The 13,456-nt window shown below is 31.3% G+C and overlaps 1 protein-coding gene across 1 annotated transcript in view; it reads left to right on the top strand.

Annotated features, from left to right (window-relative positions):
- LOC109241942 (anaphase-promoting complex subunit 5) overlaps positions 1 to 5,400 on the top strand; it is a 28,555-nt gene extending 23,155 nt beyond the window's left edge. The window contains exons 19-21 of the mRNA XM_019408770.1: positions 647 to 714; positions 3,153 to 3,341; positions 4,167 to 5,400. Of these exons, the coding sequence (XP_019264315.1) occupies positions 647 to 714; positions 3,153 to 3,299 (215 nt within the window). The 3' untranslated portion in view covers positions 3,300 to 3,341; positions 4,167 to 5,400. The remainder of the gene's footprint in view (positions 1 to 646; positions 715 to 3,152; positions 3,342 to 4,166) is intronic.
- Positions 5,401 to 13,456: the final 8,056 nt, after the last annotated feature.

Raw genomic sequence — 13,456 nt, 5'->3', positions numbered from 1 at the left:
TGCAAATTACGTTTTTTAAGTAATGGATTACATGGTCCATCATAAGTGATAATCAGAGGATTAAGAGAAATTTGGGCAGTTTTTTGCGTAAGGACTCTTTTTTAGCAATTATAGCTCTTGTGAATGCCTACGATTTTATGAATCAGAATGGAACAGGAGAACCTGCCAATCACTCCAATAGTTTGCCTCATCTCCAGCCATGACTTGCCATCTACCTTTCCCCTTTCCCAATCAAGCTGCCCTCCATTCCCACCTCCCATGGTTCATATATCCTTTGACCTTGAGATTTTTTTATGATTAATTTGCCGCTCTTTGAATATGATTTACCATATTTGAGTCAAATATAAATGACAAGGACAAACTAGTTCCACTTGAAAACAATTATAACCTAAATTGAAAATAATATATTTTGGGATTTAGCTGGTATAAGTGTATCAATATAGTCTTATGAAGTCTTATGTGGCCTTTCCTTGCAAGAATTACATCATCCTGCCCTGTACCTCACTTGAGACTCTACCTCCCATTAATGCACACACAGAGACGTGCAAGTCAATTAGAAATTGAAAATTAAGTAGCTGCTGAATTTTCTTGTTGCGCTATCTTCTTAAATTTTTGACCATTGCTTAGTGTTACTTATTGTTCTCAGTATCTGAAGAACCAGAGATGGTACTTGAACCGTTGAGGCAGGCTTCCGAAGACCTGGAACTTATAGAGGTTAGTCAATATGGACAATTTGGTATTCAAATCAATGACATTTATACTCTAGTTAAAAGACTTCAGTTTTGGTTCCAAGAAATTTGAAATTCTTCATTGTGTATTAATATGCTACAAGAGAAGTACATTGGATTACGTTGTGGGAAATGATATACATCAATAGCTAAGTGAAATAATATCTAGAAGATACAAAAGTTGTATTCTGTGAAATTCATCTTTCTTTCTTAAATACAATGTTTTCTTTACCCTGTCAAAAAGCCTCTACTCTAAGCAAATGTGTGTGTGTGTGTGTGTTTTAGTGAGGTTTTTTTGTGTTCACATATATGGACAAATAGCTGTAAGCCTGCTATACAAAATAAAAACATGTTAAAAGTAGAGTGTAAATGAGAAACACGAAGGCATAACTATCTAAAATTATCATTTGAGTGAGTTGAAGGAGAATTAAAAAGAGAAAGTAAAGAAAGGTACAATTCTGTAAACTGTAATTACCAATTATGTGAGATTAACGGAAAGAAATGAAAGGGCTGAGGCCGAAAAGAAGCAATTCTATAAGATTAGGGTTCAATTAGGTGAACTAGATGCTCTTCAGAATTGAGAACCAATTGAGTCAGGTGAAGGAAAAGAGAAAAAGATTAAAGTACGTGAATTAACTTTCTCCATTTTCCTGACCCTCTTCAAAGAAAGTATTTTCCTTAAAATATACTAAGTCTTTCCCTCCCCGATCCACCCTATTTTCTTTTCCATCATACTTGTTTTGTTGTTCCAAATCTTAGAAAAGTAAATCCATGTTCCATTCTGGGCCTTGCAGAATACTTTTCGGACTCCAGCTTCTATTTGTTAGCTGAATTCGATAAAATCGCCGGAGATGTTTAATCTGCAAAATTTACTCTTATTTCATCAATTCTCGTGAACGTGGAGTAACCAATGCTGTTTGTGTAGCACTAGATTTGGCATTTTGCATCCAATTCCATTGTAAATTATCATATTTTCTTCCATTAATTCTCTAGGCGTCAACCAGAAGTAGGAACCATGGAGAGATACTCTAGAGAATAAAAGATTTTAAGATAAGTAGAAGTAAGACATAGTATAAGCACTACCAGTGTAGTTCCATGAGAAAGGTGAAGGTGAAACGAAATTAGAAGTGATTATTGTGCCTAAATGTATACAGTTGAGATATCCAAGCTTAATTTTGTAATACATAAAATTAAAATAGGCGGCTGAAATGACGAGTGCTACTAGATTGCTAATCATGTGATTGCTTCCAGTTTTAATGCCGCGCTAGGTTCTAATTTTTTTGTCTTAACAGGTATTGCCAGTCTAGATGAACTAGTGCGTTGGGCATATTTGTCTTGCCTATATTCTGGATTTCTGTACTGTAATTCTCACAAGATAGTAAACAATAGGAGTTCATTGGCTTTTCTGCTATCATATTTGAATATGATTAGCCTTTCCTAACAATAAAAGAAAGATTAGGTTAAAAGCTTTGTTGTGGTGAGCTCCTAACTTCATGCCCCGCCCAAAGGCAATCTTGTAGAGCAATGTTTTACATATTTTTTTAACCTATTCATCTTAGCTTTGACTTGTTTTTCTGAGAAATAGGGAAAACAATTTGGAATTTGCACATGATCAGCTCAACTAAACCTTCTTTGTGAATCTAATAGGTGATGTCGCAACATTTTTTTTTTAATTTTATCATTTTAAGGTCAATACGTTAGGTCAGAATTGTAAATCCCTACTTAAGTGCTTGAAGAATCTAGTTCTCGGCATACTTAAGTTTGATTGTCTACCATAATAGATTCTAGACCAGGAAGAAGTTCGAATTACCCATTATTATAGAGAAGCCAACCGAGTGGCTGATCTTCTTGCCAAAAAAGCTGCAAACAGTGGCAATAGCTCATATCCTCATACTGCTACACATTCCAGCAATTGCCTAGAGAAGCTAAGGGTCCTTTTCACGTGGATAAATGACGGTTGCCTAGCATAAGAAGTAGATTTGACAAAGCCATTTTTTGTAAGTTAATGTATTTTCTTTCCTCATGGAAGAGAAGCTGCATATGATTAGCTCTTTCATGAGTTTTTTGAAGGCTGTCTCAGCTGCAGTCTAGTGCTTATGGAAGGTCAGGTACATGGCCCCCCTTCTCTTTTGTCATCTTTTACCTTCTATGTACATGGTAGGGGTCAAGCCAAACCCCCAACACCTCCGGATCCTTTCCCTGGCTGATGGCTTTCAATTAAAAAAAAATGAGACTACCATAATAGAGGAACATACACTAACTATCACAATGAATCCAATTCCCACTTGTGAGTGCACTGAACTGTTTCTGTTTTCTGGTAAAGTGGGACATGCCTTCGCTTGGCTCACAATTGCCCGTCCCTCCACTGCCCCCCAATAAAAGCAAAGATAAATTTCTGACATGACAATGAATTTTCTTATGCAGTATCACAAATTGGCAGCAGAAGCTTTTTACTTGATGGCCATTGTATATGACAAGCTGGGGCAGCTGGACCACAGGGAAGAAGCAGCTTCTTCATTTAGGAAACACATCACTACTCTTGAAAGCTCTGATATTGAAGATCCTCTTTAATATTGTTGCTAAGAACCAGTATTTTACGTAAATATGCCCTTGGTGAGTGATTATTTGCCTCCTTGCAGCTACTTATAAGAGTAGATTTTAGCTCTTGATACAGAATTGTTCACTAGATCAACAACGATTCCGGAGTCTATTGGTTAAAGTATGTCTCAACAGGATAATTTTGTAACTTCATATATTTGGGAACCAAAACTCTTGCTGTCAGTATGAATTGACGATTTGAAAGTCATCGTATTAACTGGAAGAGAAGTGTGCAAGCAGAAGGAAAAATAAGCTATACGACGTTCTACCTTGTACTATGTCGGTTAATCGAGAGTTTGCAGTTTTCTTCAATTCCGAAAGAGTATGCTTGGTTTTAAGAACAAGGAACATTAGCTAACTAATTTCATTTGACTGAAACTAGAGAAAAGAAAATCATCTATATTCCGTGCTTAACTGAAAAAACTGAGAGACACTAGCATAGCTGGAAGTTGGGTGTAACATCTAGGTGTTGCTCTTCAGTTGTTATACAAGAAAATACAATTTTATTTATTTATTTTTGTGGGGAATAACCCTTCCCCGTCATGAGTATTGGACATTTATCTCCTTGCTCTACAAAAAAAAAAGCATAATACCTCCCAATGCACTTAGAGATCTAAATGGGGGAAGAGAAGAGTTCAGAGTTACCTGATAAGGACTATCCTTAAGCATGATGAGTTTGCCTCCGATACTTTTTGCCTTTCCTATTGAATCCTGGAGGTTCCGTTCCATTTACAAGGCCCACGAGTAAGACAACTAGATCAAAAGGCGAAAAGTTTTCTTAATCTAGTGGGAGTTGCTTTGCAAGAACTATCTAATTAAGTTTTCTTTTTCCTATCACAGGCAGCTGGCAAATCCGTGTTGGACTGTCTCATACATGCTTTGTTACAGCTTCATTCATGCACCATGAGAAGCATTCTAAATTTCTAATGGAATACCCATGTGGACATTGATTGTGATATAATCATATAAAGACAGTGAAGATATCACGGATGTGGTGGCTTTCCGATTGCAATCTTAGAAACGCCTCAAATTTCTTGGCAAGTGTATCGTCGCTATCCTCCAATTTCCGATTGAGGCACATTTTTGTTGTTGATGGTGGTTGAGGAACATTAGTGCTAGATGGCCATGCTATACCAGTTAGAGTGTACCAACACCTTTTGAGTATGATTATTGGAAGATAACCATGATTTTGTTGGCCCGTTTGCGAGGCCGAAAAGGCTAAGGCTAAATGATTGCTCCGCGGTGTTGAACTAGATATCCACAATCGCTGATCGAGAGATAGAGATCTAAAGAAGCCTCCTGAAGAGATTGTCTACAGTAAGAACCTTTTCCAACTTTTCTTATGATGTGTAAGATCTTCTCTCGTTGTACAGATTGTTCTATAGGATTAGCAATGTAGTAGGATATCAGATATTAAGTACATCATAAGAAGAAAAAAAAAAGTACATCATAAGACATTGAGCCATGTTGAAAGTTGAGATCTTCAGACTTATCACCTCATCAACATGATAAAATCATTTGACACCATGTGCAGAGATTTATCCTGAGCCCAGACAAGTAACTTAGCAGTAGTAATTGTAGGATTACCATAGATGTAAGGGACCATTATTGTGAAGATAGGTGCCGAAAGACTGAAAAAGAGCTTCGAGGGTTGTGGCAGTGGATCGAATAGCCTCAAAATACCTTCTAATGTGTTGAATATTTTATGGTGTGGAAGGGGAATATGTATGGCTAGAGAGAAAGTCGACCGGAATGAACATCCAAACGATGCTAGAGAGAAGATAGAGGTCTTCTGATTTCCCATTGTGCTACCATTTGGAGAACAAGTGTGGAGAGAGTGGAAGTGTCAGAATGTGTAAGAGAAAGGTGTTTGAATTCACGAGCATTAACAAAGAGGGTGCTGATAAGAAATTTGTGAAAGTCTATATTTAAGAGGACGCCCCTTTATAATACGAACTTTGCCTATGCATATGACGCAATTATATTTCTTTTGCCGATAGAGTCGCCTTGAGTCACTCCTAGGAATTAGCCTCGAGTCACTTAGTGAATGGTAATGAAAGAACCAAATACATTCATCATAAAGTTTAAATTGCAACGAGGTTAAAGGTTTACCTTTCAATTAATGAGTTATCTAATCTATCAGTGGAACAAGAAAACTTATTGTACAGGATACGACTGAGAAAATTCGAACACGTATTGTAGCATCGAAAAAATTCAAGTGGATAAGGTGATTAGGAACGTCACTCGTCAGCAATAGTTTGCCTTCTGCCTATCCGTTCTAACAAAATTATTAATATTGCTGGGAAAGTGGTTATTCAAATGCAAATTCATTGCACAAAAGAGGCATTTCTATTTTCTGTCACTTAGTTAAAAATAAAGTTGATCGAGGCATTTCTATTTTCTGTCACTTGGTTAAAAATAAAGTTGATCGGAAGGTAACTTTTCTTTCACCTAAAAGCTGACGTGGCTCTCCAAATCACCTAATATGTTAAATAAAACAACCCTAATTCTAATTAACCTATTTTATATCCATATTATAGACTTGACCCTGTGACTTGTTTTTCAAAACAGGTTAATTTACATTTGACTCAGGAAGCTTTCAGGTGAGACAAAAGTTACCTTTCGGCCGTTCTATTCTTTAGTTAATCAGGCAATAGTGAAGTGAGAGAAGAGTTACCTTTCGGCCGTTCTATTCTTTAGTTAATTAGGCAATAGTGAAATGATTTTAAGTGACAAAAAATAGAATAGCGATTTTTATGCAATGCACTTTTACTTGAATGACCACCGAGAATTGTTTTCCAATAATGCTTACTAGTATGAAATTATATTTCATTAGCCGCAAGTTTTAATGTCTAAGACTAAACTTTACAACAAACATGTGTTGCACGGTGGAAAAATGACTTTAGTGATCCTCAAAATTAAAGATGGTATATCATGCAATGCGGGCATTCAGTTGTTTGGCACTTTAGTTGAGGAAGATTAAAGTTAAGCATGGAAAGTCAATATTCGTTAGCTAGAATCATCTTTAGTTTATGTGCAGATTGTAGTTATGCTTTAAAGGAAAAGATCTCCGTCGATCATCAAATTGTACATGAATTAGCCTTTTTCACTGCTTCTGTGCTTCATAAATTGAGCCTTCACAAGCACCTTCAATGGCCTTTCTTTCATAATCCCATGTTCCAACTCCAAGAAGAGTTAGTTCTATGAAATATTGTGCAATTACAGAGATATTGCATCACTATTACATCATATTGTGGCAATGGATGTCCCTGATTCGTTGCTTTTGGCTCATGCTTTTCACATTCAATGTTCTTGGAAGCTTGTGTTGAAGCTTTGCCTTTTACAACAACGGAGATAGTTCCATATGGATGGTTGAAATGGGTACAAATTCTCTCTGTTGCGAAACGTATGGTCTCCCAACACTACTAAGCTGTTCAAGTTTTGCGGGATATTGCAAATGTTTATGTTTGTTGAGGGGGCTTGTGCATGAGTTCATGCCTATTATTTTACTAGTTTTTGGGCAACCCCTAATGCTTAAAATAATATAAATATTATTAAAAATGTATTTTTAGTTAGTTATAACATAAAATTTAATTGCAAATTCTAAAATAATGAATGTTGATCTTACTTAGCAAATTCTATAAAAGAAGAAACCTTACCCCATATGTTCGTGGATACCTTAGATGCTAAGGTTCCTTTATTTTAGATAATCCGTAAATATAATAGCAAAGAAGCCAATACAAACGAACTGCGCTAAGTAAATAATTCAATTTAATTGCAAAAATGCAATTGGCTATTACAAGAATATCATAATAATCATAAGAATACAAGGTTTCGTGAAGGTATTTTAAATATAAATTTTTAAGAAATCAAAAGAACAAAATAATTAAGGAATACACACCAACTTAACATAAATTTATATTTTCGTATGTCAGAGATATTTATTCATTACCAGAGGAGAGACTAACCACTTGCACTCAACTGCTTCATTTGCTGCATCCTCAACTCTATTAGGCAAAAATTTAACCTCTATCTTTCACCTGCAACAAAAATCACAAAATGGGGTTTAAGATATCGATACTTTAAATGAATCCAAATCAGAAAATTTAAAATTATGAGTAATGAATGTGCATAAAAAATAACAAAGTGGAGATAATGAAGTTTCTTTCGTAGAATAGAAAGTAAAGTTACATCGCTAGATGAATTCAGATACGAAAAATATAAAATTTTGAGTACTGAACTTACATAGAGAAAAGGATGGAGATAAACTTTTGCCCAGATGTGAGAGGTAAAGCTACAATATGAAAGGTTATGAAGATCAGTCAATTAAGAAGGTATTACAATAACAACAACATACCTAGTAAAAGTCAATTAAGAAGGTATCTTTCTAAAATTTTAAAAGGAAGAATAAATATGAGTGTTCTTGTAATTTAGCGTGATTTAAAAAGCATAATAAATGTAAGATGTCATAAGTCAAAACAAACTCTATCGCCAATATATGCTAAATAAACCTTGTATATATTGAATGGATAATTAATTAATTGATACTAATAATTTGCATTCAGTAGATGAATTTGGCGTGTATTAAATTAGCCAAATGAATTTAACCTATTGTGCCATTCAACGCAACTCACATTCTCCAAAAAAATTTAAACTTTATTAGAATGTGTAATTTCATTTTTGCACATTCTTTTTTACTTTAGTTGTATTTGCTTGAAGGGTAAAGAAAGTCATTTAACTTTTATAGGACAATTTAGTAATTTAACTTTTACTTTGGGTCTTCCTACTTATAATATAATATGATATGATGATTCGAGAGATAATTTTAGAGTTCTCTAAGATGTTTTACTTTATAACACAAACTTTTCAGGTGATTTCTGATATTAGTTTTACCTTCGTTATTTTATTTTATTTGTAATAATTTATTTATTCTGTTTATCATTATCTGAAAAGAAAACATATGCAACTTTATCACCAACATGAGCAAACTACCAGATTCGTAGGCTAACACTCTTGTAAATAGGAGAATCACATCCCTTGTGATTCAGTTTAAATCGTAATCTACTAATTCTCTCAAAGGTCAATGCAATGAACTCAAAGTCATGGCTAAATTTTATTTTTCTAATTCACTATTGAAAAGTAAATTAATAGAGGGATTGAAATGCAGTATGCACTCTATATATTTCCGGTGAATCAAGCAAGCTTTTGAATCTATATCTATATTATATTAAAAGGAGAGTAGTATGCATTGTGGTTAAACCAAGTGGCAAGGTAAAATTAAGCCACTTGGCAATATAGGACAACATTAATTATAAGAAATTATAAATGGAAACATAACTAAGGGAAGTAGTTTAGTGAATCTTATACATAATCTAAATATATCTTAGACAAATGACAAATCTAATCTCGCTCTCTCTTTATATATATATAAAGAGAGAGCGAGATTAGATTTGTCATTTGTCTAAGATATATTTAGATTATGTATAAGATTCACTAAACTACTTCCCTTAGTTATGTTTCCATTTATAATTTCTTATAATTAATGTTGTCCTATATTGCCAAGTGGCTTAATTTTACCTTGCCACTTGGTTTAACCACAATGCATACTACTCTCCTTTTAATATAATATAGATATAGATTCAAAAGCTTGCTTGATTCACCGGAAATATATAGAGTGCATACTGCATTTCAATCCCTCTATTAATTTACTTTTCAATAGTGAATTAGAAAAATAAAATTTAGCCATGACTTTGAGTTCATTGCATTGACCTTTGAGAGAATTAGTAGATTACGATTTAAACTGAATCACAAGGGATGTGATTCTCCTATTTACAAGAGTGTTAGCCTACGAATCTGGTAGTTTGCTCATGTTGGTGATAAAGTTGCATATGTTTTCTTTTCAGATAATGATAAACAGAATAAATAAATTATTACAAATAAAATAAAATAACGAAGGTAAAACTAATATCAGAAATCACCTGAAAAGTTTGTGTTATAAAGTAAAACATCTTAGAGAACTCTAAAATTATCTCTCGAATCATCATANTATAATGTGGTCAAACAAATAAGAAATTAACTGTTATGATTAATACTAAAAAGTGTGTGGTAGAAATAGATATTAAATTAAACAAGCTAATGAAAGCCACATAACTATATATTATGTATTGAATAATAGAATAGCAAAAATAAGGAATAAATAGAGAGACATTAATCAAAACCTTCATCATAAAGAAAAATAATAAAACTTATTTAAATTTGAGATGAGAATGTTGTTATTTATCTATTATGATAAGAAAGATCATGTTGTGGATAATACCACGCAACTTATGTCTAACAGATAAAATAAGAACTTAAAAATATTAAAATTAAATTAGAAATAGCGTGAGAATATTTATGCTAAGAATTAGTTTAGAAAATAAAATAAAGTGAAATAAAATACTTAAAAATACTATTGATAAATTAAATAACTTAAGAATTCAAGCAATATTTTTAAAATAAAATAGATATTTATTTTAAGATTATGAAATTTCTAGATTTATCTATATTATATTAAAGGATAGTAATGGATAATAATACTAAATAAAGTGGCACCAAAAATTAAAGTCTTACTAGATATAGAATTAAAATTTAAAAAATATAAAATAAATATCTAATATAAGTAATTTTATTAACTAAAATGGAAAGTCAAATTTTGTATCTTGAAACTAAAAGAGAATTTCTTTTATTGCATGTAATACAAAAAAATAAATATAAAAAAACTTAATAGATTTGGAATATAATAATAAAAGAACTTATATATTAATATTTTATATTAATCAAAGTTACAACTAAAAGTAAAATATGATATTATTTTGATTACAGGTAAAATATCAATTAAAAATTTCTCAATAGGGAAGAGATTATATAAAGAAAAAATTAGATATAATGTGAGAATATTTATACTTTAAATTAATTTAAAAAAATAAAGTAAATAATTGGATAATATTCAAAAATATTATTGATAGATTTAAATAGTAAAATAGTATCGAGTAAGAGGATAAAAGCGTAAAATATATTAAATTTCAAGAATAAAAAAATAATATTTATCAATAATTATTAAAAGGATAATAAGCAAAATATTAAGTCAATTAGTAAGCCGAAAAATCACATGAAAGTATAATAATATTAAATAATAAATAATATAATAATTATAAGTAAAGAACAAAAAAAATGTGTACAATTTAAAAGAATAAGATTTATTTAAGCTTGAGATAAAAAATAAACTCATACTGAGAATTTTATTAAATTAATATAATTTAATATGTTCAAACGAGACAAATCACCACATGACATAGTTTGTAATTTTTAATATTGATAACGAAACCGAAATTCAAGTACTAAAATTAACCTATTGGATTATATAAATATAGAAAAAGAAAGCAAGTTATCCACTATGAGATTTGCGAAATAGTTTCATGTCTTGCTTCTTAATTAATATCTAATGATTATATATAAATTTTATCTGGAAGATTTATATTTTAATGTTATTTATACATAATTCAAATAATTTAAATCACAATCCGACATGATTTGTGTCCGCGCATCGCGCGGGTACTAATACTAGTTAAGCTTAATCATCATCTCTAAACCAAGATTATCCCCCAATATTTATGTCAAACAATAGAATTGCCTAGAATAAAAAGCTAGAGACTAGATTTAGCGATCAAAGCTATTGTCTTTTCGATGGAAGGGAAGAAAGATTATCGTCTTTTTGATTAGGGGAATAGACAAGAGAGAAAAGTAGAGTTTCTTGACTTCAATCATAAAGAAAATTTCAGACATGTATTAGGGTTAACCAATTAACAAATAATTTTACGTTATGAATTTAAAATTTGAGCATAATTTCGTATAAACACGATTATATTTGTCTGCATCGATATATCCCCTATTTATTCCATGTTTCTAACACAAAAAAGATAAGAAGGAGTAGGGGGTAAATTTCAAAAAGGATGAGGGTATTTTCATAGTAACAAAAAAATAGAGGGATTTTCGTAAAATTAAAACCAAACAGGAAAATCTCAACCCCTTCACTTTTCACTAAGTAGTGTACTTCAAAACAGTCTCTCAACTCAAGTCAAGATATTAGTACCAAACAAAAACAAAAAAAGAAAAAAGAAAAAAGAAAAAGGGAAAAAGAAAAGAAAAAGACTGTTGACCTTACTTGCCAGTTTTTAATTGGAGCGTTCTTTCCACGTTCTTCCTCTTCGAAGCTTGGAGCATGATAAGCACGTGTACGTTAACCCCAATATTCTAGACCAAAAAATAAAATAAAATAAAGAAGCCAATATTCTAATAAGAGTAGTAAATATTTTACATAAATTTATACTAGTTTTTTAAATTCAAGTTTATTTATTTAGTAAAAAGTAATGATATAATATTTTTCAATTAAATTTCATTATTGAATTTTTATTATAATTCTATTTTTTCTTCTACGGATGTAATATATAAATAAATTTAGATATTGCGCTATAAAATACAATCATTTATAAGACGGAACACAAAAAGTACTACTAGTATAATTTTGAGTTAATTTTATCCATGGTCATTGAACTTTTGTGTTTGTTACCCAAAAGTCACTAATCTTATTTTTGTTACGTAAAAATCATTCAATTTTGTGTTCATTACACAAAAGTCACTTTTCTTTCTTTTGTTACACAAAAATCATTTTACTTTGCTCTAGTTATCACAAAAGTCACATTTTTACTTGAAAAGTCTTTTATGTCCTTGATATTATATAAACCTTCATATTTATGTAATTACTTCTATTCTTATATACTATATACTATATTTTTAACTATGTATTTTATTTATAAATAAAATAAATTAATATTATTTTATTTATTATTTTTATAGTATATTCGTATATTTAATTTTTTCTTAACGTTAATTTTCAAAATATATGTAGTGTTATTAAATTTGTCAGTATCTCAAATATATGTTTTTTTTTTTATTTGCACCGGGTGTCCGAGTCTCTAAGAGCCCCGACTAATCCCGGGGGTGCACTGGCCCTCGGCAAGGAGTTTCCCGCAAGTGCACCACGGTTAATTCAGGTTCTACCCAGTTCGATGGCCCTCAGAAGTTGTTTGCACCCAGTGGGTTTCGAACTTGAGACCTTGAAAGGGAGCAAACCCCAAGGCTCAAGTCTATTGCCACCAGGCCAACCCCTGAGGGTTAACTCAAATATATGTTAGTAGATAAATAAATCGACAAGTACATTTCCGTGAGAAAATTCGTAGGTAAACAAACAAAGAAAATGAGGAACAAATCATGTTATTCTGAAGGAAAATCCATATGTACTACATGCAAATTTAGCTGTGAATTTACCTCGGCAATTGGTTATTTGGGAAATTACACTACTAGAAATTCGGAAAAAACCGTCGAGAAAAAATCGACCAAAGTTGGTCTGTATTGGTCAATAATCGTCCAAAATGCGACCATTAGCGTGTGGTCGATATTTTGAAGGTTGGAACTCAGAAGGGCTACCGACCAACTTTGGTCGGTCGATTAAATTCAAAAAAAAAGAATTGCTGAAAAAGGTTATTTTTTAACGCTACTAATAAATCTTGAAAATTAAAGCTAAGAAAAATTAAATATACGAATATATTATAAAAAATAATAAATAAAATAATATTAAGTTATTTTATTTATTAATAAAATACATAGTTAAAAATATATTATATAGTATATTATATAGAAGGTATTACATAAATATGAAGGTTTATATAATATCAAGGGCATAATAGACTTTTCAAGTAAAAATGTGACTTTTGTGATAACTAGAGCAAAGTAAAATGATTTTTGTGTAACAAAGGAAAGAAAAGTGACTTTTGTATAATGAACACAAAGTTGAATTATTTTTACGTAACAAAAAAAGATTAGTGACTTTTGGGTAACAAACACAAAAGTTCAACGACCATGGATAAAATTATCTCCTATAATTTTTTAGAATATTAATTGTTCAAGTTAAATTATCAACCAGCCACTAATTTAGATTAACCTAAAGTATAGGTTATTCTTTTTTCAAAAAGAGTATAAATTAATTGACTTAAAAAGTTTTAAACAAAAAAACTGAAAAATTGTTTTATTGGGCC

The sequence above is a fragment of the Nicotiana attenuata genome, unplaced genomic scaffold (genome assembly GCF_001879085.1).
Source record: "Nicotiana attenuata strain UT unplaced genomic scaffold, NIATTr2, whole genome shotgun sequence".
NCBI classification, from domain to species: Eukaryota; Viridiplantae; Streptophyta; class Magnoliopsida; order Solanales; family Solanaceae; genus Nicotiana; species Nicotiana attenuata.
This window is presented reverse-complemented; position numbering and strand designations above follow the sequence as displayed.